This window comes from Arvicola amphibius, chromosome 4 (assembly GCF_903992535.2).
Source record: "Arvicola amphibius chromosome 4, mArvAmp1.2, whole genome shotgun sequence".
Classification (NCBI taxonomy): domain Eukaryota; kingdom Metazoa; phylum Chordata; class Mammalia; order Rodentia; family Cricetidae; genus Arvicola; species Arvicola amphibius.
Genome location: NC_052050.1, coordinates 45,702,719 through 45,724,980, shown reverse-complemented (window position 1 = coordinate 45,724,980; position 22,262 = coordinate 45,702,719). Strand labels below are relative to the sequence as shown.

General features: G+C 47.6%; 1 protein-coding gene across 1 annotated transcript; it reads left to right on the top strand.

Annotated features, from left to right (window-relative positions):
* The first annotated feature begins 124 nt into the window (after window positions 1-124).
* Window positions 125-21,417, top strand: Inpp5k (inositol polyphosphate-5-phosphatase K). The gene is made up of 12 exons (XM_038327398.2): window positions 125-337; window positions 2,284-2,391; window positions 2,670-2,778; window positions 6,606-6,722; window positions 7,067-7,242; window positions 7,781-7,892; window positions 8,758-8,867; window positions 19,316-19,502; window positions 20,263-20,400; window positions 20,644-20,727; window positions 20,857-20,961; window positions 21,148-21,417. Exons 1-12 carry the CDS (start codon window positions 282-284, stop codon window positions 21,205-21,207), a joined length of 1,362 nt encoding a protein of 453 aa, XP_038183326.1. The 5' UTR covers window positions 125-281; the 3' UTR covers window positions 21,208-21,417.
* Window positions 21,418-22,262: the final 845 nt, after the last annotated feature.

Genomic DNA, 22,262 nt, shown 5'->3' with positions numbered 1-22,262 from the left:
GTGACACATAGGACACGCCTTTCTTCGTCTTCTAGTCCATCTCCACTCCGCCTCTGGGCGTCACACTCTGCCGGAGAGTCCCGCCTCTGTCCCCCTCCAACCGCACCCCACAGTCCTGGGTGCTCACGATCCGCCTCCTACGGAAGCCGAAGCGCACAGGCAGACTCCGGAAGAAAAACAACCTGGAGGGACCAGTGCCGCTAACACCGGCGACCTAGGGCTGCTCCGGCCCGCACTGGCTGGAGCGCGGAGACACGAGCCTACGGGGTCACAGCTTGGGAATGATGTCGGCTGCGTGTCCACGGAGGCCGAACGCTCCGAAAGGCTGTGTACTCAGGTGAGCAGGCAGTTGTAGGCCGGTTGGTTTCTGGCGGTTCGCTGTCTTGGATCCACTCAGATTTGTGGGGCTGGGTACCGAACCACAGTGGGATCAAGAGGACAGGACTACAAGGCTGCCCTAGTTTGGCCCCCCAGATTCTGCCAGTCCAGTGTTGATGGGCTGTTAGACCTGATGCCCGCCCTAAACTTGGACTGCCGAATTGGTCACTGCAGATGCTTCCTAAGCAAGTATCCAGTTGGTTTTTAGAGCACACAAACTACTAAGTGTCTAAGACATTCGTCCCTTCAGCTGTAGAATAGACGTTTTGTTCCTACTTCTCATCAGCAGTACATCATGGGGTCTTCTTGATCCGGTTATGATCTCTAGAAATTCGAAATCAGATTTAGATAAGATCCTTTAGAAGAGAAGCCTGGTCTCATGCTTGCTCTTTAATCACGAGGAACACCGCTAATCATCCAAGCGAGCGTAAATCATAGTACATGGATTTGCTGCTAATGATCAGAACTGAGAACAGGGATAAGAAATACCGAATTTTATTCTTGATCCACTTAGCTTAAGTGCCTGGGAATACAAGAAGCCATTGAGTAAAAGGGTTACTGCCTTAATCCTCTGTTGGACACCAGGGGGAGACCGTCCCTCAGCCGGCCTGAGAAGGTGGTTTTTGTATTTTGTTTATATTCGCAGGGAGAGGCAGGAAGTTGCTTTAAGTAGCCAAGAAACGTTTTTTTAAGTCATGCTTCTTAGGACATGTACCTCTAAGAACAGGGTCTGGTGGACAAGAGATGTTACAGAACGGCCTGCCCTTCCCTTCAGGATATTCAGTATTCCTGGAATTCACAGGCTTCATCTCTGTAGAGTCTGAGCTCCTGCTTGCTCTGTCCTGGGAACAGTGTGGGCTTCTTGGGGCGTTGCTATAGCAACATGCTCACTCAAGGGCTCTGCGAGTCTTCACTTTCCTGAACTTCTGATAGGATATCATGGTTTTTAGAGCTGCTCATTATTTCTCCTGATGCTCTGGGACTTGTAGGGAGCTGAGATAGGAATGTTATTCCCCAGTTGATGACGTTTCCCAATAGAGTAGACTGTTGAGTTAGATAAGCCTGTTCCTTAGAAACTTGTATGTACTTAGGTTCCCTGAAGGCCTTGGTAGAATCTGCTGTTTCAGGGATCTGTGAGATTGGAGTGAGAAAGGCAATGTGCTGCTTATTTTGTTCTTTTCTGAAATTTCTGATCTCATAGCTCTGAGGCATGATTAGGTTCAATCAACCACCAGTGCCTTCTTGGTGCTCTTAGGAAGTATAGGTTAAGGAACAGGAGGACAAAGTTGCCGGCTGAGCCACAGAAGATCGATGAGGTGTAGATAGCTGGAAGAGTTAATGCGTTAACAAATTTCTGGCTATCCAACTCATCATTCGTTCCTTTGCCTGGCCAAAGCTCCTTTTGTGTTCCCCGTGGCAGCTCTGTGTCGGGTGCTGCTGGGGTATGAGCAGTTATGAACCTGTGTAGAGGAGCCAGTTCAAAGGAAGAGATTCCTGATTCAGGGATAAAAGGGAAGGCAAAGACTTTATAGTCCATTGCCCCTTTCTCCTTTTTCCTACCACAAGATGCAGAAACAAACTGGGCATGGTGGCACACAACTTTAATCCCAGAACTTAGGCAGCAGAGGAAGGCTGATCCCCCCACCACACACACACACACACACACACACACACACACACACACACACACACACACACACACTCCGTGAGCTCCAGGCAAGCCTGATCTGCATAAGGAGTCAGAGGCCAGGGCTGCATAGTGGGACTCTGTTTCAAAAACAACAATCTAGCAAACATGCAGACACATTTCCCATGATCACTGCTGTGGAAGTCACTAACAGCCTAGGTCCCTGCCCAATCCTTAGCCTCCATTCTCTATGACTTTCTTTAATATCTTTTCCACAGTATACATGTTCTGACATGGAATGTGGCCTCAGCAGCCCCTACTGTGGACCTCAGTGACCTACTTCAACTGAACAACCAAGACCTGAATCTGGACATGTATATCATTGGGTAGGTATCTGAAGGGCTCCTCATCCTGTGCCCCTGTGGAGAATGCTGTAACCTGTCCTCCCTTCATTTTGGAGTTTGGAGGTGAGGCGCTTTCATTCTTTCTGGGCTTAGCCTCATGTTTCTTGTCCTGGGTCAGCAATGGTCAGCACAGCTAGGGAAGGGAGGAATTGTGGCCATCAGAACCTGCGTCTGAACATCTAATAAGGCTGTGCCTGATGTCTTTGGGAGAAGCAGTATCCTCCAGGCCAGGGCATGAGCCTCTGATGTGGAATGGTCAGTTTGCAGGAAATGAATTCTGGACTCATAAGCCTTCTTTCTGACGCTGCTTTTGAAGACCCATGGAGCAGTTTCTTCATGGATGTGCTTTCCCGCCTGAACTTTGTCAAGGTGAGTTAAAAGTTCATGAGCAATAGAGGACTGTGTGTCCCCTTCTCTGACCCCCAGTCGTTTGTCTGGTGTGTTCCTCTTCCACTTAGCTTTTCCTACTCTTTCCCATTCATTAAAAGGTCGAAACCTCACTCTGCACTCGGCTGCCTAGAACTTCTGTCTGCCTTGTGCCCCAGTCTTAGCTGTGACTCCAGGAATAGTTTCTCACCTAGATATCTATCACCCCGGGAAAGTTCCTAGTGGAGACACAACAAGGCTTATTAATATCTCAGCGCCTACTCCTGTCCCAACCTCCAGTCTCTGCATGCTGCCCAGCAGGAAATCTTTGAGTGTAGTACTTGCTACAGTTTGGAGTTAGTGTGTAAATAAGCTCCTGGTGTGTGTTGTTTTACAATCCTAACTCTTGAAATAGAAATACTTTACAGATAAATCCAAGGCTCAGAAATCACATGGGCTCTCTGGGATCTGAATCCAGATCTTTCAAACCTCGGAACTTGTGATCTAAAGTGTCGTATTTTACTGCTGTACTAGAGTATGCTAAGTCTGGCAGGAAATCCCAAGGCTAACCTACTGATATCACAGGCAACATGAATATCAAGTTGGGAGAGGGGAAGACAGGTGTAGTGGAAAGTACTTCTTAATCTGAGGGACCAGTTATATCATAGCATAATGATGGGAAGGCTTTAGGTCACTGGTTTATTTCTGCCCTGCACCCACAATGAATGCACAAATACCCATCAAGAGTCCCCAGTTCCCAGCTGCTTGGAAACACTAGAATTCTCTCTGTTCCTTTTCTAGGATGAGTTTTATTCTTCAGTATTAATTCTATTACCTAGTTTGCTCAGGGATGATTGAGCAAGAGCTGTGTGGCCCTCTGAGGAGGAGAGATACAAGACTAGGTGATGCTAGCCCCAGAACCCCTTTCCCCCTGCTCCCCCACCCCCACCCCCACCCAAACAAACTGAGAAGACTCTCCTAGGAGATTTGGAGCTATTTCCTCACGGAGGGAAGAGCCTCCTCTCTCAGTGCTCATTTCTTCCCAAGACTTCATGAGTCCTCACGCCTTGACTAATTGGCAAGGGATTGGTAGGGTGGAATGGAGCCAAGGAAATTAGCTCAGCTTGTGGCAGGGGCACAACCCATTCTACTCATATGGCCTCCTAAAATTGAGAGCTAGCCTGAGGTCTAGAACCCAAAGCCGATGCCTCTCCTTCCCTTGGCCGACCTGGACTTGAAATCCCTGTATACAGCCAGTCCCTGCTAGGAATTTACCAGAGGCTGTGTGTTGGGAGCTCAGGGAGCCCTCTTTGCTGCCCCGTGTCTAGTTGCCTCCTGCCAGCTCCTTTAGCTCCTCCTACTTAGTTTCTTCCCACTGAAACTTTCCCTGGAAGGCTCTGGCTTTTCCTCATAACCCCACCCGTTCTCCCAGTCTCAGCGGGTCCTGCCCTCACTCCCTCCTATTTCCCCGGCTTCCTGCTGCTCTCTCATAAACACAAAGAACTAGTCTTTGTGTTGAGGCCCAGCGGCCCAAACCTGCTCTGTTAGTTAGAAGTAAATGCACATCTTCTCCTAAGTCTTGGTTTCTTGCTTTCTGTCCTGACCCAGGATTTGGTTCCTCATAGTGTGGTCCTGCTTAGACTTCTGTTGCTGTAGATAGTTGTGAATGGGGAAAAATAGAAAACTTGGGATGTAGTCAGTGGGAAAGCACATATGCTAGGCCAGAGATTCGTTTCTTGTTAACAAAAAAAAAAAATGAAGACTTAGGGTGGAGGGTAGGTTACTATATATGTTTGTAGCAGCCTCAGAGGACTCAGACTCCTAGACGTCCTTTGTTCAGTACTGACTTTGGGGTTCCCCCTGCTTTGATTCAACTGCTGTACTAGGGCTGCTCCTGGACTGTGGGATCAAGTTTCATAATTCCTGGAAGGCCCCAGTATAGTTCTCCACCCGGAGATTTCCTCCTTGGCCTTTGCACCTCGTGCTCCGGAAACAGCTACTGGAGTGGTGGGTGTACACAGTCCAGGCCTGAGAGGCAGGGTCATTAGGGATGGCCTCTTCCCACCCCACCTCTACAGCTAGCAATAGTAGACATTTTGGCAATCCCGAAACAGTCTTCCTAGTTCCTCTGCCTCCCAGAATCTCAGCTGTACATTAGCAAGCCAGGACCAGTGATTCCTGACAGCTGCGGGGGAAAGCTTGAGCCGCTCCGTGGGTGTAGGTGCTTTCCCCAGCTCTGGAGCCTGTCCTCAGTACTCAGTTGCATCCCGTGTACATTGCCTTCGCAGACATTGAACCACAGACTTTATCTATCTATCTATCTATCTATCTATCTATCTATCTATCTATCTATTATGATATATAATATAATATATATTATATATAACTTATTATATATAATATATAATATATATTTATATATAATTTATTATATATAATGTGATTTATTTATTCACATTTCTGCAGCCGTGTCTCCTGTTTCCCAGACTAACCTTAAACTCTTGATCCTCCTGCCTCCACTTCCTGAGTGCTAGGATTACAGCATATGCCATCATGCCTAACTTTCTAGTTATGTGTAACACACACACACACACACACACACCATCACTTTCATGGTGATTTTTTGCTGGACTAGGACATGTATAGAAAAATATTCAGATGGTTACTGAGCATGTATCCAGCACTGAAATTGGTCCTCAGTAGTGTGGGGGGAAAAGGAAGAAAAGTGAATAGGTACAGTAAGTTAAGTGTTGTGTCAATGGATTTTAGTATTTGAGTTACCATCAGTCAACTCAAGATTCAAAACAGCACTCTAAAAGCTTCTCTCTTGTTCTTGCTTACATTTAAGAATCCCCACGCTGCTGAGTGGTGATACCAGACGCCTTTAACCCCAGTGTTTGGGAGGCAGACGCAGGCAGATCTCTGAGTTTGAGGCCAGCCTGGTCTACAAAGCTAGTTCTACAACAGCGAGGGCAACACAGAGAGACCCTGTATCAAAAATAGAATCCCTAAGCAAAAATGGGTATGGGGCCACATAGCTGTAATTCCAGCACTCGAGGCCTTGCAGGATGATTGTCAGTTCTAGGTATACCTAGGATATGTATCAAGACCCTGTCTCAAAAAAAGGCAGTGGGGTGAAGAGAGAGCTCAGTAGTTAGAGCACATGTTGCAGTACCCTCGAGAGCTGAGTTCAGATCCCAGCTCACATGAAAAGCCAGGCATGGTCATATTGACTCTAGCGCTGTGAAGGAGTGGACAGAGGAGGATCACTGGGCTTGCTGGTCACTAACCCCACTCCATGTTCAGTGAGGGATTTTGTCCCAAAGGAATAAGGTGGAAATCAACAGAGCAGTAACCCAGTAACCTCTGCAGTGTTCACCTGAATACAGATGCAAGCACTTAATTATACAAATAATATCTAAATAGCGTATATGACATTGTATTATTCCTGCTTTATCCACGAGAAGAGGCTGAAGTGGGGAGTATACCGAGGATCTTAGGACAGCGCATGTGAGATGAGCACCAGCTGCGCACAGGTTGGGCTGGAAGAGTCACCTTTCTAGTTAGTGGCAGGCCCCCTCCGAAGCTTCTTCCTTCTCCTCCATCCCCAGGACCATAAGCAGAAACCAAAGCCGTAGCTTCCAGAATGCACTGTTGGGCAGCTGAGAGAAAAAAAGAAAAAAGTGAAATTCAGACTCAAACTGGGCTCCATAGACTCTTGGGCAGGGCTTTGCATGAGATTCCAGACTCTTCTAAAAGCCCTGGTCAGGCTCAGAAGGTATACAATTGACCTTTGCGGTTTAATGAATGACCTTTGCCCTCTGTTGCAGATCTCCCAAGTCCGCATGCAGGGGCTTCTCTTACTGGTCTTTGCCAAATATCAGCATTTGCCCTACATCCAGATCATCTCTACAAGATCCACCCCTACTGGTCTCTACGGGTACTGGGTAAGGACTGAGCTCTCTTCTGAGACTTGAGCTGGCAAGGACTAGATGCTTTGGAGCTAAGCAAAACAGGGGAAATGAACTGAGTCTGGGTATTCTAGGATCCTGCAAACCTGCCCCCATACCCCACCCCAAAGCCTGCCATCCCAGCAGGGCTTGGATATTCCAGAAATCCTAGATTGGGGTACTGGGCTTTGTGCATGGAATAATTAGCTGGGAAGCTCAGTGTCTATGGCTAAGATCCTGGGGGAGGTAAGACTGGCTCCCCACAGACCTAGGATGGGAAAAGAAGGGTGTGTATACAATCCAGAGTCTCTCCCCACCCTTCTTCCCACCCGTCCTACCAGGGGAACAAAGGAGGAGTCAACATCTGCCTGAAGCTATATGGCTACTATGTCAGCATTGTCAACTGCCACCTGCCTCCCCATCTGTCCAACAATGATCAGCGGCTGGAGCACTTTGACCGAATCTTGGAGAGTCAGACTTTTGAGGGATATAATATCCCCAACATCCTGGACCATGAGTGAGCCTGAAGCTGCAAACTGTCACCCCTGCCCTCCCCTACGCCTCAGCTTTGACTGCTGAGCCTACTTCACTGCCAGTCAGTAGTGCTCAATCTCCCAGCCCCTGCCAACCCCTTTCCTGCTGTACCACCCAGTTTTGCTCACCTGATATCTACCTTCCTCTAGCCTCTTTGTCCTTCCTAGAAACCCTGGATATTTGTAAACATCCTAGGTCAAGACCCTTGTGGTTCTTAAGTTTTCCACAGGGGTTGTTTCTCAGCTTGTCCAGGTGGCCAGTTGGGGAACAGGGCTGGAGCCTGCTCTGTATTTGCCATATGCTTATCTGGGCAAGTCCTTTAACTTAATTATAGCATTGGCACCAAGGACTGTCCTGCTGGACCCATGCATGCCCTGCTTTCATCTGCTGCTGTCCTAGAGTCTAGCTTCTCACTTGTCCTCTCAGCTTTTTCTTCCCCAGCAGCCCTTGTGCTCAGCAGACCCGTGGCTCTTCACTGACCTCACCACAAACCTCAGGCTACCCTCCTTTTTTTCCTGAAGCCTCATTCTGTGGTTTGGAGACATGAACTTTCGCATTGAGGACTTTGGGTTGCTCTTTGTTCAGGAGTGTGTAGCAAAGCAGTACTACCACGAGCTGTGGAAGAAGGACCAGGTATCAAGTGAGCAGAGGGTCTGGGGTGTGTTGGTGTGTGTGTGTGTGTGTGTGTGTGTGTGTGTGTGTGTATGTGTGGGGGGGAGGGAGGGGGGGGGAGAGAGAGAGAGAGAGAGAGAGTACAGGGGGTGTCTGGGCTGTATGTGTGTGATCTGAACCTGTCATGGAGGGCTGTGAAATGTTCAGAGACCAGCAGTGCTCTAGTTACCTGGAATCTGTTCTCCTTTTTCTCTGGGTGGGAAGAGTTCAGCAAGGTTTTGCACGTGGAGGCGTGGGGCAGCCATACTGTCAGTACTGATCTTGACCTAGAGAAACCATTAGCATTCTCAAGCATAGGGAGCCAGGTTGGGCATTGGCAAGCTCACACCTGTGATCTCAGCACTGAGGAGACATCAGACAAGGGGATTGTCGTGGTTTTGATTCCACCTTGGCTACACGAGTTCCAGCCAAGTCTAAATTACAGTGTGAAATGCTAGCATCTCCCTAAAAACAAGGCATGGGAGGGGGTCCAGATTAGCATTGGCCAGTACTGGTCTTATAACATGCATCAGCCTGCTTGTATCCCTGTTGCCTCTCCTGTTCCAAACAAGGCTACCTCTGGAGGATAATAACCACCCCTTTGAGGACCTTGGCTTTTTTATGTCCTCTGACACAAGCCTTCTAGTGACCTCCAGACAGTTGGAAATCAAGGTCTGCTCTCCATAGAGGAAGGATAGATAGAAAATGGCAAACATCTGTCTCCACTAGTCCTGTCAAGCCACATTTTCAGAAGATTACGGGGACTGCTGAAGCAGTGACAGAGAGAGGGTGGTGCTGACCTATTGCATCAGGACTGGGAAGATGGGGACTGTATCTTTATCCACAGCTCTACATTGCCAAGAGACATGACCCACTGCTCCGGGAGTTCCAGGAAGGTGCCCTGCTCTTCCCACCCACCTACAAGTTTGACAGGCATTCCAACAACTATGACACAAGGTGAGGAAGAATTGGTGCCCAGGAGGCCAGCCAGCCCTGGGAGCAGGGTGGAGGTCGGGGTGTGCCACAAAACAGAGGTATCAGGGAAGCAGGAATAGACCCAGCCATCAACTCAGGAGTGGAACCTCCTGCCCTTCCCTGAGGCACTGGCTGTGGGAGCTTCCCAGATTGGCTTGAGAGTGGAAGAGAAGGCTGCCTGTTGGGTAGAAGGTTATTGAAGGGGAAGGTGTAGACAAGAGCAGACACAGCCCTAACTTAGAAGGGAAGGCACCAGAACATTCAGGGACCCCTTGCCTCTACTCTGTAGGGCCTTTAGTCTCCACACAGGGGTACAAAGGTTACCTAAGATGCTTATTCACATTAAGTTTCCCTGTCACAGATTCTGAGTGGGTCATATACTATGTGAGGAGATGAAAATTGTGGAAAATTAGATATGGTTTTTGCACAGTTGTAATACTTGCACTTGTGAGGTGCAGGCTAGATCACCCTCACAAGTTCGAAGCCAACCAGGGCTACATGAAGCCCTGTCTTAAAAAAACCACTCACCCAGAGCTGGAGAGCTGGCTCAGTGGTTAGGACCACTGGCTTCTCTTCCAGAAGACCAAGGTTTAATTCCCAGCATCCACAAGGTAGTCTCTAACTCCAGTTCTAGGGGATCCGACACCCCACACAGATATATGTGCAGGCAGAACACCTTGAATAAAAATAAATAGCTGGGAGGTAGTGGCACAAGCCTTTAATCCCAGCACTTGGGAGGTAGAGGCAGGTGAATCTCAGTGAGTTCAAGGCCAGCCTGGTCTACAAAGCAAGTTCCAGGACAGCCAGGATGGTTACCCAGAGAACCCCCTGTCTCGAAGAAACAAAACAAACAGACAAATGAAACAACAACAACAAAAACCACCCACCCAAAGGAAAGAAAGGAAGGAAAAAGTGAAGTTGCCAGCACACAACCCAGAGGAAGTACACTCAGCTGCTCCTCAGGCTGCTGTCCTCAGCCACAAGGTTCATGAAGTGGGTATGAGCAGTATACACAACTCATGGGGTTTGGAGCTGGCTGAGACCTTGCAAATGCCTAACCCAGGACCTGATACCCACTGTGCATGGGTGGTATCTGTGATGATTATTTAGATTGGTCTCTTCAGGTGGGGTGGTAGTCTTTTTGAAAAACTTTCTAAGAAGTTAAGGAAGAGCCAGGTCACTACCAAAACCTAAGGCTCAAATGGAGAGCAAGAGCAGCTCTGGCAGCAGGCTCCCGACCAGGTTAGGATACAGATTATTAGAGAGGGAGACACCAGCAAAGTGGCCCAGACCCCTGGTAGTAAAAAGGGAAATAGGTATCTCCACAGCAGGCCAGGGCAGAAGGTAGCTATAGGCTTCATGTATGCAAATGTTTGACAGCCTAAATGTCCTTCCAAGGAAATTGGGAAAGGGTGCACCATTTCAAGAATATGGAACAGAGCAGGGCCATGGCTAGGACAGTCTACACAATTAGAGGCAATGCACTCCAGAGACAGAGCAGCCTGTCAACAGCGTAGGCTGGAAAACAGGTAAGAGGACAAGCTGTGGCTGGCTGATGTGATGGCAGCTGCAGGGAGACTCTGGTCTCTACAGCTATTCATTGAACTTGAGCCTCAAGAACTGACTGGGGCCTTGGAGGCCAGCACCTCAAGACCTGAGTGTGAACTGGACCTGTAACTCAGAGATAGAAGAGTTAACTAGCACCTGAAAGGCCTTGGTTTCAATTCTTAACAAGTAGGGTATAATTTCCCCCGGTTCATAAGGGAGTGCCTACCAGCAAACTGGAAGTGTAGCTGAGTCTGGGCTGGAGCTGGCAAGATCTGACAAGGTGGTTAGTACAGGCCCTCAGGTGGCTTCGCTAATGGGTGAGCTGGGCTCAGAGCTGATTCTCTGGACTTGGTAATGCTTTTTCACCTGTAGTACTTCATTTCAGTGTAGGGCTACGTCTGTAGCTTTGGTGTAATGTTGGCTAGGATGTATAAAGACCTGGGTTGTCAGCAGAACACCCAGTTCATAGCCAGTCTTTCCAGCAGGAGCAAAAGGGGAGAATCAAGACAGACAAAAACCACCAAGGAGGAGGCAGATGCTTATTACTATATACTAGTTCATTGTGACCGACATGGAGCTCTTACCGTGTCCCAGGCACTGCGCAAAAAGGCTTCTATCACTTCATTCTTCACATGTGCTCATTAGGCAGTCAGGGCTGATACTGACTTTGTATCAAAAAGGAGGGCTGCTAAGATGGCTCAGTGTATATAAGTGCTTGCCATGCAATGACCTGAGTCCAGTCTCCAGAACCCACAAGTTGTCTTCTGACTTTCATGTATGCAATGGCAAGTATGTATACTAATAATAAGTAAATTTATTTATTTTTGTTATTATTATTATTAATTTTGGTATTTTGAGACAGGATTTCTCTGTGTAACAGTCCTACATGTCCTGAAACTCACTTTTTAGACCAGACTGGCCTTGAATTCACAGAGATACACCTGCCTCTTGTCTCCTGGGTGCTGGGATTAAAGGCATGCACCATTGTCATGATCCGGTGGCAGCCTGGACCACGTTGGGCGCCATTATGTCATGGTCTACGCCCCAGCCCGGACCCTAAATTATCTCTCTGGACCATCATGGAGGTGTGGGGATAAAGACACAACTCACATGGCTTTATCAGGAGGGAGATCAGTGATCCCTCATGAAATCATGAGTTCACATCCTGAAAAATTTCTCTCATTTATTCTCCAAACAGCCTTTATACCAAAATATAAACTGAGGGGGAAATTCATTAGAATTCTGTTTCCTAGGTAACCAGGTAAATGGCTTTAGTCATGTCCACACCTTTGAACACACCTTTTTATGTCCATTTTTTCACATCTTTTTATCTTTTTGTTCTGTATGTTAGCTCTGACACATAGGCTGAATTAGCATCTCTATTCAGGCATCCTCCACATTACAAAAAGGAGCATAACAACAGCCTGACCCTTTGTTAGGGTAGCAACAGCCTGTCTGGAAGGCTACGTGACCACCTCAGGTACTAACTATGGCTTGAGAGCCTGGCTGCCATACCATACAAAAACATAGGCCTACATACCACCAACAACCACCAGGCTAATAATAAGTAAATTTAAATAAGGAGAATGGATTTCAGGTACTTCTAAGCCAGGTAGTAAGAAGCTTTGCAATTTAGGAAGAATCTGAACCCTAGACTGCCTGATGCAGAGCTATGAATTTTCGGTGGTGCTTAGAGCCCATAAAAAGATGTCTAGGCAGGAACAGTGACCATCATGATTGAAATACTCCTGTTTAGGGCCAGTGATAGCTGTTACTTCCTGTGATGGACATTGCTGAACCCATCTGGAGAACAGCTGAGACATTGTAAGTGCTAGGGGGCTCCAGTGCCCCTGGATTACACTAAACCTTGAATGTGCTGTGTCATCCCAGGACTCAGGAGATGGCTCAGTTGGTGTAGTGCCTGCTGTGTAAACATAAGGACATAAGTTTAGATTCTCAGCACCCATTTTAAAGTCTATACCTGAACAGCCAGACTACTCTTAGACAAATGGTAACTGCCAGATTCAATAAGAGATCCTGCCTCAAAAAAGAGGACGGAAGATGGGCAGTGGTGGCGCATGCCTTAAGTCCAGCTTGGGAGGCAGAGGCAGTCAGATCTCTGAGCTTGAGGCCAGCTTGGTCTACAGAGTGAGTTCCAGGACAACCAGGGCTACACAGAAAAACCTTGTCTCAAAAAACAAAACCAAAAACCATGATGGAGAGCAATGAAAAGAGACCAATCTCTGGCCTCTGTGCACATCACAGATACATACATGTACATACATACACACAAATATATAATCCCAGCCACTTGAGAGGCAGAAGCATAAGGATCATGTCTTCTGAGCTACATAATGGAATTTTCTCTCAAAAACCAAAGGGCAGGAGATCTAGCCCAGTGGTAGGACCTTTATGTGTTTGGTACCTAACACTGCCAAACAAAAAAAAACCTGTAGTGAACCATTTCTGTCCTTGTGATACCCAGTGCGGAACCTGGATCTAATTTATGTTCATCCCAGGTAGAAAGACAGTGTCTTATGTTTGAATCGGGAGCCAGAGAAGAATATTCAAGCCAGTCTAGCAAAGGGGCTCACCAATGGCAGGGAGAGCCAAATAGTCATGATTAGCTTGGTTAGGAGTCAGCCAATACATTTCCAGAACTCGAAGTGCCAAAGGAAGCTGGCAGCCAGAGACAGGAAGGGTCAATTATACTTGTCAAGGAGAGGTGGGTTTATTTGTTTGTTTTTGCACTGATAGGGTAATCCTAGAGCCCCACGTATACTAGGCAAGTATTCTGCCTCTGAGCTATATGCACCTCAGTCCCTAGAAAGTATACTGAAGGAGGCAACAATGTTGGCAGAGAGAAGAGGGACAGGCCCTCTAAGTCCATCTGTAGCATGTAGAGTGGCACCTTGGGAGCAAGACCCTGGCCTGGTTAGCTGTCCTAAGTGACTGTAGGTGACTTATGTGTCTGTCTAGCTTTACAAAGTGACTGTGAATGACTGTGAATGTGTACAGAGCATAAAATACAGCTTTCATCAGCTGTGCAGTGTCCCTGAGCCAAGATGTAATGAGAAACGAGGTCAGCTCCATTACAGGGGAGGGTGGAGGGGCTGAGAGCAGGGCGGGAAATCCTGTTAGAGTCAGGGATTGTGCCGGGTCTTGTTACAGTAATCATGGATACAGATTGGCTATGGAGCAGAGGGTATTCTGATCAAAGCTAGTCAAGACTGTGTCACGGACACATTAAGTGCATGACCAGCTAACCATGGTCCAGGGTCCAGTGAGGCACTTAGAGCTGTCCATAGGGAGCTGAAGTGAAGTGCTCTCACACACAGAAACTGAGCAGACTACTGGGCCATAGCTACTCTGGGTCAGTAGACTGGTTCTGTGGTTGGTGTGTTGTTTTGTTTTGTTTTTAGAATCTTTAGAGAATCTTGCAGTCTTGTCACTTTAGTTTTCTGAACGTGAAGGCATGTTCATTCATTTGAGAAAGTTACACTCAAACTATTCATCCAGAAAACCTTAATGAGGTTGATCTACACTGTAGGAGCATTCTGGCTTCTCTGAAAGGAGTTAGCATGTTTACAGAGGTGAGGGACAGAATGGAGCACAGCGAAGGCACACAGACTTTGTAGTCAGCAGGTCTGGGCAAGTATCCGGCTTCCACCACAACAGAGTAGCCTCTCTCAGCTTTAGAAAAATGTGACTTGTAGGACAGGACCCTGGGGCTGGAGAGATGGCTCAGAGGCTCACAACACTTGTTACACTTGCAGAGGACCCAGGTTCAGTTCCCAGCACCCACATGGCCCCTCAGCACTGTCTGCTACTCCAGTGTCACAGCATCTCTGAGGACTGCATGTATGTGGTACATAAAAATACGCACAGGCAGCACCCATCCAAAAAAAATGAATAAGTCTGTTTTAAAGATGAAAGACAGGATCGTTGGAGTGATTGAAGCAGTTAATAAATCAGAAGTCACAGTGCCAGTGCATCGTGCATTAAAGATCCATTTCAAATGATAAGAAATGTAGACTTGAAGAATAGAGACAGTAACATGTTTTGTTGTCTTTTGTTTCTTGTCTTGTTTGTCAAATGAGCTCAGGGAACTGGGGGGGGAGGTGGTGGCTCAGTGATAGTTATCTACTGCATGCCCTGGGTTCTGTGCTAGACGGAAAACAGTCTCATTGATTTGGTTTAGTTGGTTGATTTTTATTTTGAGATAGGGTCTCACTGTATAGCTCCTGCATGCCTGGAATTTATGTAGAGCAACCTGGCCTTGAGTTTACAGAGATCTATCTATCTCTGCTAGGATTTTTTTTTTTTTTTTTTTTTTTTTTTTTGGTTTTTCAAGACAGGGTTTCTCTGTAGTTTTGGAGCCTGTCCTGGAATTAGCTCTTGTAGAGCAGGCTGGCCTCGATCTCGCAGAGATCCGCCTGCCTCTGCTCCTGAGTGCTGTAATTAAAGGCATGCACAACCACTGCCCGGCTGACACTGCTTCTTAATCTTGCTTAGTTTAGTTGACAGACGGTAAGCCTTGGTGGAAAAGATAAACAATGCAGATGTTAAAGAAAAGATAAGAAGAAGGGCTGCCTGAGTACTGAGGAGGAAGAGGCAGACTTTGGTTCAGGATTGAGGATAATCACATGACAGGTCTGGGTTTGTTGTTGAATTTTTTGGGTTTTTTTTTTGTAGTGGTTTGTTTTTATTTCTTCTGTGCATTGTTATTTTGCCTGCATGTATGTCTGTGTGAGAGTGTTGGTTCCCCTGGAATTGGAGTTACAGATAGTTGTGAGCTACTATGCGGGTGCTAGGAATTGAACCTGGGTCCTCTGGAAGAACATGCAGTGCTCTTAACTGTTAAGCCATCTGTCTAGTCCCAGGTCTGAATTCTTAACCATCTCAGAGAGTTGGGGAGAAGCTGTCCTTTGAAGGAGAAGTGCATTTGTGTGACTCTTATCAAGTTGTAAGCCTTGCTGGGCACCTCATGTTCATGATGACCAAGGAGAGATTGGATCAGTGGTTATCCAGTGATCCCAATACTGGGGGTGGAAGTCAAAGGCAAGTGGATAGTTTGTGAGTTTGAGGATATCCTGGTCCACAGTGAGTCCCAGGCTGTGCAGGGGTCCATAGCAGGACCCTGATTCTGAACAAACAACAGAAAGCCAGAGGAGTAAGTCCAGAAACAGCCTTAGGAGCTGATGGGCAGAAGGTGGTTTAGCCAGAGTTTCCACTTTTGGACTACTCCTTGATGCCTCAGCGTCTTTGAAGTAAGTGCTGTTATCGTCCCATCTTAAAGTTCAAGAAACTAAGCTGTAGAGAGGTGGCATCACTCGCCTGAGGGCAAAGCACCCAGTCAGCAGAGCAGAACCTTCCTCCAGCGGGCTTCTGATTCCAGAGTCAGTTCACCATGGTATCATACTCCCTTGTTGAAAGATGTGCTGCTACGCTGCTACGTAAGTGATAGCAGTCCACTGGGTGTAGTCAGAAAAAACAGGACTGAAGGAAACAGGAGACAAACTATTTTTTTTTTTTTTGGTTTTTCGAGACAGGGTTTCTATGTAGTTTTGCAACTGTCCTGGAACTAGATCTCGTAGACCAGGCTGACCTCGAACTCACAGATCCTCTTGCCTCTACTTCCCAAGTGCTGGGATTAAAAGCATGTGCCACCACCACCCATCTTGTTTTTATGGGGTTTTTGGTTTTGTTTTGTTTTTGTTTTCTTTTGGCTTTTCAAGACAGGGTTTCTCTGTGTAACAGCCGTGGCTGTCCTGGAACTCACTCTACAGACCAGGCTGGCCTCAAACTCACAGACATCTGCCTGCCTCTGCTTCCCGAGTGCTGGGATTAAAGGCATGCGCCACCACCAACTGACAAGATAAACTATTTCAAAATGAGTGGGACATAGGAGACTGCACATTAAAACTGGAGGCATTTTTTGTTCATTGTGCTCTATTTTTAATTGTTCTATTGTTTTCTTACATTAATTTATTGTGTGTGTACACATGTGGGGATCAGAGAACAGCTTTCAGAAGTTGGTTCTTCTCTATCATATGGGTTCAGGGATCAAACTCACATCTTTAGGCTTGGCGGCAGGTGTCCTTACCCTCTGAGCCATATTGGCAGCCCTGGTTTTGTTTTCTTGAGACAGGGTCTCACGTAACCCAGGCTAATCCTCAAACTCACTTTATCATTTTATTGTAGAGACTGATTTTTGTTTGTTTTGTTTTGTTTTTTGAGACAGGGTTTCTCTGTAACTTTGGAGCCTGTTGTCCTGGAACTTGCTCTGTAGAACAGGCTAGCCTCGAACTTACAGACATCTGCCTGCCTCTGCCTTCTGAATGCTGGAATTAAAAGCATGTGCCACCTCATCAGGCCATAGAGACTGACCTTGAACTCCTAATCCTCCTGCCCACATCCCAACTGCTGGGATTACAGACTTGAGCCACCAGACCCATCTTTCTTTGTGTTTTTGAGATAGCATCTCATGTAGCCCAGGCTGTTGTGAATTCAGAGACAAATCCTTCCCCTACCTCTTGAATGTGGATATGTGCTGCCATGCCTATCTCTGGATGGACATTTTTGAGGAAAAAGGTTGAGTTTGTGGTTTTATAGTTAGGAGACTGATGAACATTGGGGCCAGAGTCTGAAACTGAAGTTTGATTGCTGAAGCTATCCAGAAGATGCAAGAAGCCAAGCCTGAACACTAGAAGCATACACTAGCTAATATTCTTCCAGGGAAACAAAGTCACAGGGTAGAATATTGTGGAAGTACTGGTGTTAAATGCTTTGGAAGCAGGATTAAGATGTTAGGGACAGCTTTATGATGATGTACTTCACCTCTCCCTGGTGAAGGGTGTTCTAGCCAGCAGAGACTTGAGAGCAGCAACAGTAGAATAAGTCTGAACATCAGGTGGGAACTCAGCCTTCTGAATCCCTTGGAACCCTACTCGAGGACTTGTATTAGAGGCAGTGAAACCCTCTAAAGATTTTAAGTAGAGAATTGTCAGATGAGGTTTTACTACTGTGGGGGAAGGGAATCCTCTGCTGGAGAGGAACTCAGAGGTAACAGCTCTCCTCCCTCCCAGGCCCTCCACCCTCACAGGACCCTGACCGCCCTCCTGTCCCTGTTTGTTGGATGAGTAGTGAATGATCAACCCAGAAGCTGCTAGTGGAGCTGAACAGGGCCAGAGGCTTGCCTGACTAGTGACAGAAGTCACTAGAGGAAGAAAGCCTTTTTTTTTTTTGTTTGGTTGGTTTTGGTTTTTTGAGACAGGGTTTCTCTAGCTTTGGAGCCTGTCCTGGAACTAGCTCTTGTAGCCCAGGCTAGTCTCAAACTCACAGGGATTTGCCTGCCTCTGCCTCCTGAGTGCTGGGATTAAAGGTGTGTACCACTTGCCCCACCCATGGCTAGAAAGCGATTTTGTTTTTGTTTTTTTTAAATTTGGGGTTTGTTATCTGTTATTGCTTACATTTTTTGCTTGGGTTTTTGTTCTGAGGGTCACACTCAGGCTGTCGGGCTTGATGACAAATAGTTTTACTTCCTGGTATTTTCTTTTCTTTTTTACATGAGTCTCTTTTTATAGCCCTGGCTGTCCTAGAACTCACTACATAGGCCAGGCTGGCCTCGAACTCACAGAAATTCACTTGCCTTGGTCTCCTCAGTGCTAGGATTAAAAGTGTGCACGACCACAGTTGACTCCCACCTCAGTTTTTGAAACGGTGGCTTACTGAGCTGGAGCTCAGCAGTTCAGTTATACTGGCTGGCTCCTGCTCTCTGCCTTCCTTAGCACTGGCTTTACACATGCATGTTGCCATGATACCGTATCTTACATGGTTTTGAATTTTACAAGGATTTGAATTCAGACCCTTATGCTCATATGTCAAGCACTTTCTGATGGCTTTTGAGGACAAAGAATCACAGTGGGAGCTTGGTATGGTAGAGTGCTTGTCTAGCATTTACATTTGGTAGAGTGCTTGTCTAGCATTTACAGAAGCCCTAAGCTGGATCGCCAACACCACATAAACTGGGCATGGTAGCACACACCTGAACTCCCAGCACTGATGAAGGCAGGAGGATGAGAAGTTCAAACTCATCCTAACCTTTATGGAGTTAAGGCCAGCCTGGACTCAGGAGCCCTGTCTAAGCACAGTAACTGAGTTCTACAGAGAGCCTACTTCTTGCAGAAGCTCGCTCTAGATCTAGAAGTGGCTCAGCTCACTTCGACATCTTAGCAGCTCCGTGAGGTAACAACTGTTCTCATCTCCATTTGCAGAGGAGGAAGCTGGAACCTAAGAGGGTTAGCTTGGTGGTTCAGAACATGTGCTCTGTGGTCATGCTGCTTGCTTGGCCTTGAGTCCTGGATACACCACTTAGTAACTCTGAGAAAGTTACTCCCATTCTCAGATTCAGTCTCCCTAATGTAAAGGGTGAGTGGTAACAAGACTAACCACAGGCCTGTGGTAAGCATTCCCCAGTCATGGCTGAGTCTCTCCAAAATCCAGCCTAGGTTCTTTTCTGCTTTTCTCTTTCTTTCTTTCTTTCTTTCTTTCTTTCTTTCTTTCTTTCTTTCTTTCTTTCTTTCTTTCTTTCCTTCCTTCCTTCCTTCTTTCCTTCCTTCCTTCCTTTCTTTCTTTCTTTCTTTTGAGTGCTTTGAATGGAATGTTCCTAAATCAAGGTTTAATTCACAAAATGTGGGCTTAGACAGAGGGTCTGTGGTTGATTCCTGCTGCTTCTACTGGATCCTGTCACCTGCCACTGTGCTTCTCCCAGTTGTGGCCCGGAAGTCTTGGGCTGCTGGTAGACTTTTAAGCAGGCCCTTGGAAGCACATTTCTGCTGTCATGTCAACTCCTTTCTTCCCATACTTTTTTCTACCCTAAGTGAGAAAAAACGCAAGCCTGCATGGACTGACCGCATCCTGTGGAGGCTGAAGCGGCAGCCCCAGGCCAGCCCCTTGGCCTCCAGCCTGCCAACCTCCTACTTCTCGCTGACGCTAAAGAGCTACGTCAGCCACATGTCGTACAGCATCAGTGACCATAAGCCTGTCACTGGGACCTTCGAGTTAGAGGTGAGCATCTGGGCTTCCCAAAACGTAGCAGAGGGATAACTGTGCTGAGCCATCCCACAGGGCCTCTAGGGCCGAGCTGTAATGTCAGGTAATCTGCAGGAGACACCTGTAGGAAGATGTGATTGCCTTTCCTCTCAGGTCAGGTAGCCAGTGTTTCTGAGGAGCTGTTGACGGCTCTTTCTGTGAGACCCGTGTCTAGGTCCTTTGTGAGCAGGCTTCTGTTTCCTCTTGGTACTCACCCTGGAGGTTAATGAGTTCCATCATGCTTATTACCTACTATGTGAGGTAGAACTCCCTTTTATTTGTCCTCATTGTGTCTAGATCAAGTTGCAGAGGGAGCTCTCCATCCTTTGCGTGGCCACATTTAACTGCCTGCTCCCCAGCTTCAGCACTGGCCCTTCCCCATTTGTGCCGCTCCTCTCACCACAGCACTTCTCCACAGAGCGGAATCCTTGGAAAAGAGCAGCTCTGAGACCTCTTTTCTTAATGCAGTTTCTGCTTTCCCATTCACACTCAGCCTCAGCTGTGGGCTCTGGGCTCTCTACCTGGTTCTAGACCCCATTCCTGTGGCAGGGCAAGCTCTCCCTCTGACAGGTCCCTTTGGCTCTTTCTCTTTCCTGTTGGTCAGCTAGGGTCAGCTAGAGTAGCAAAGTTCTGTTCCCACTGCTCTGGGTGTCTCTGTTGCCCCCAGCATGCTGAAGGACACAATAAGGAAAAGGTGCCTTAAGAATTTCAGTCTATCTCCCACCCCTGTGTTTAGCTGAACCCCCTGATGTCTGTCCCACTGGTCACCATGATGCCTGAATACCTGTGGACCATGGAGAACGACATGTTGATCAGCTACACCTCCACCCCAGAGTTCCTCAGCAGCCCCTGGGACTGGATCGGACTGTACAAGGTGATGTGGCAAGCTTGGCAGGGAGTTCATCATCCTCTGGTTTGTCCATCATTTGGGCTCACAGGAACTGGGCAGAAACCACTGTTCACCCCAGAGATCCCTACCAACTTAGGGCCTGTCCGGGAAGGGAAAGAGTGCAAGAGTGCAACGGCCAGCCAGCCCCAGCAGAAAGATCACCTTCTCAGTAGGATTTCTCTAGCTCTCATACCCTGCTCAGCCACTGACTCTCATCTCTACTCACAGGTCGGGATGCGCCACATTAACGACTATGTGTCCTATGTCTGGGTTGGCGACAACCAAGTCGCCTTTAGCAACAACCCAAACCAGGTACATCTTCATCCTGCAAACTTGACTAAATATTCTTGTCTTCCGGAAGGAAGAGAGTGTTGGATGATTTACTACTCCACTGGGAAGGGCCCAGGGCCCTACAGCTGACTCTGTTTCCTGTTGCTCCAGGTATACATCAACATCAGTGATGTCCCTGAAACTGAGGATCAGTTTCTTCTCTGTTATTACAGCAACAATCTACACTCTATAGTAGGGATAAGTCAGCCTTTCAAGGTAAGGGGTGTTGGCGGGAGAAGGGGAGGGTTACTTTGAAGGATTTGAGCCCCTTGTTAGTGCTCTGAGGCCACAGACCTGGGAAGCACCCTGTGCCTGTGGAGCTGTATCTTTTGGGTGGTGGGGCATTAGGAACGTGGGTAAGACCTCTGCTTACCTCTTCTGCCATCTGTTTCACCCCTGCAGATCCCGCTTCGCTGCTTTTTGAGGGATGATGCACTGTATGAGCCTGGGTCACAGATCTGAATCCAGATGGGAGTGAATGAATCCAGGGTGGAGGCTAGAACTGGAAGCCAGCTCTGCCTCAGCACTGCCAGGAGCGCTGGGTCTGGCCCAGCCCCTGAGGAGGCAGCTGAGTATCCTCTAGCTCCCCACCTCCTGGGGGAGCTCAGCCTGACTCCTCTGCTCTCTCCAGGCCAGATGAACTGGCCATTTAATACAGGTTCTTGTTACTGAGATGTGATTGAAACAAAGTAATGTGTCAATGGTGAAGACTTGGGGACAGTCCACTGTATACGGAAAAGGCTTGCATACCTCTCTTTACTCTCCCTTTCCCTGACACGGAAACACACTCTCTCACACCCAAGTAGTTGTGCCAGGCACATGCCCCATTTGGCACAGGCCTGCATTCCTATCACGCCATCCTGGGCTTTGGGCCTGGGGGTTGGTTCACATTTGTACAGGCCCCATAAATTAGGTGGCACTGGGTTCCAAAAGTCTTGGCACCTCATAGTTGTCCCCATGGGGATGAACAGAGGCTAAGATCCCTATCTGCAGCTGAGGCACTGACTAAGTAGATGGTATATCTACCTCTACCGTGTAATACGGAGTCTTAGAAGGAGGTTCTTGGGCCTAAGCACAGCGGATTGTATAGATCCAGGTTAGCTTCTGCAGGTGAGTGAGGCCCCATGTCCCCACCCTGGCCTTTACAAAGGGTTGACAGGTGTCGGGTGGTCCTTTAGATCAAGCTCGTCTGCTGCCATTCCTATCATGAGTCATTGACAAAACACTGCTCCTTTCTCTGGGCCCTACAGGGATCTAGATGGGAAGCAGCAGAGTAGCTGGGTTCAAGACATTTTGAAGGACCTAGCAGGAAGAGGCCTCAGCATTCTGCAGGTGCCATGCGGATATAGCCTGTCCCTATTCCTGCTGATTGCCGACTGCCAATAGTGATTCAGTACCCTTTCTGCCAAGAGAAGACACCTCAGGAGTCTTGCCCTGTAATTCACACATCTGTCTGTGACTTGAGCCTGAGAGTCACTCCAGTTAACTCTAGGTTCTGTATTCTATTCTGGGAGCCA

Bases quoted from the DNA above. Each gene is read 5' to 3' on its own strand.
- Inpp5k (XM_038327398.2), top strand. From the start codon at position 282: ATGATGTCGGCTGCGTGTCCACGGAGGCCGAACGCTCCGAAAGGCTGT. The intron at 338-2,283 runs GTGAGCAGGCAG...TCTTTTCCACAG, and splicing joins CCGAAAGGCTGTGTACTCAG to TATACATGTTCTGACATGGA. The intron at 20,401-20,643 runs GTGATGTGGCAA...CTCTACTCACAG, and splicing joins ACTGGATCGGACTGTACAAG to GTCGGGATGCGCCACATTAA.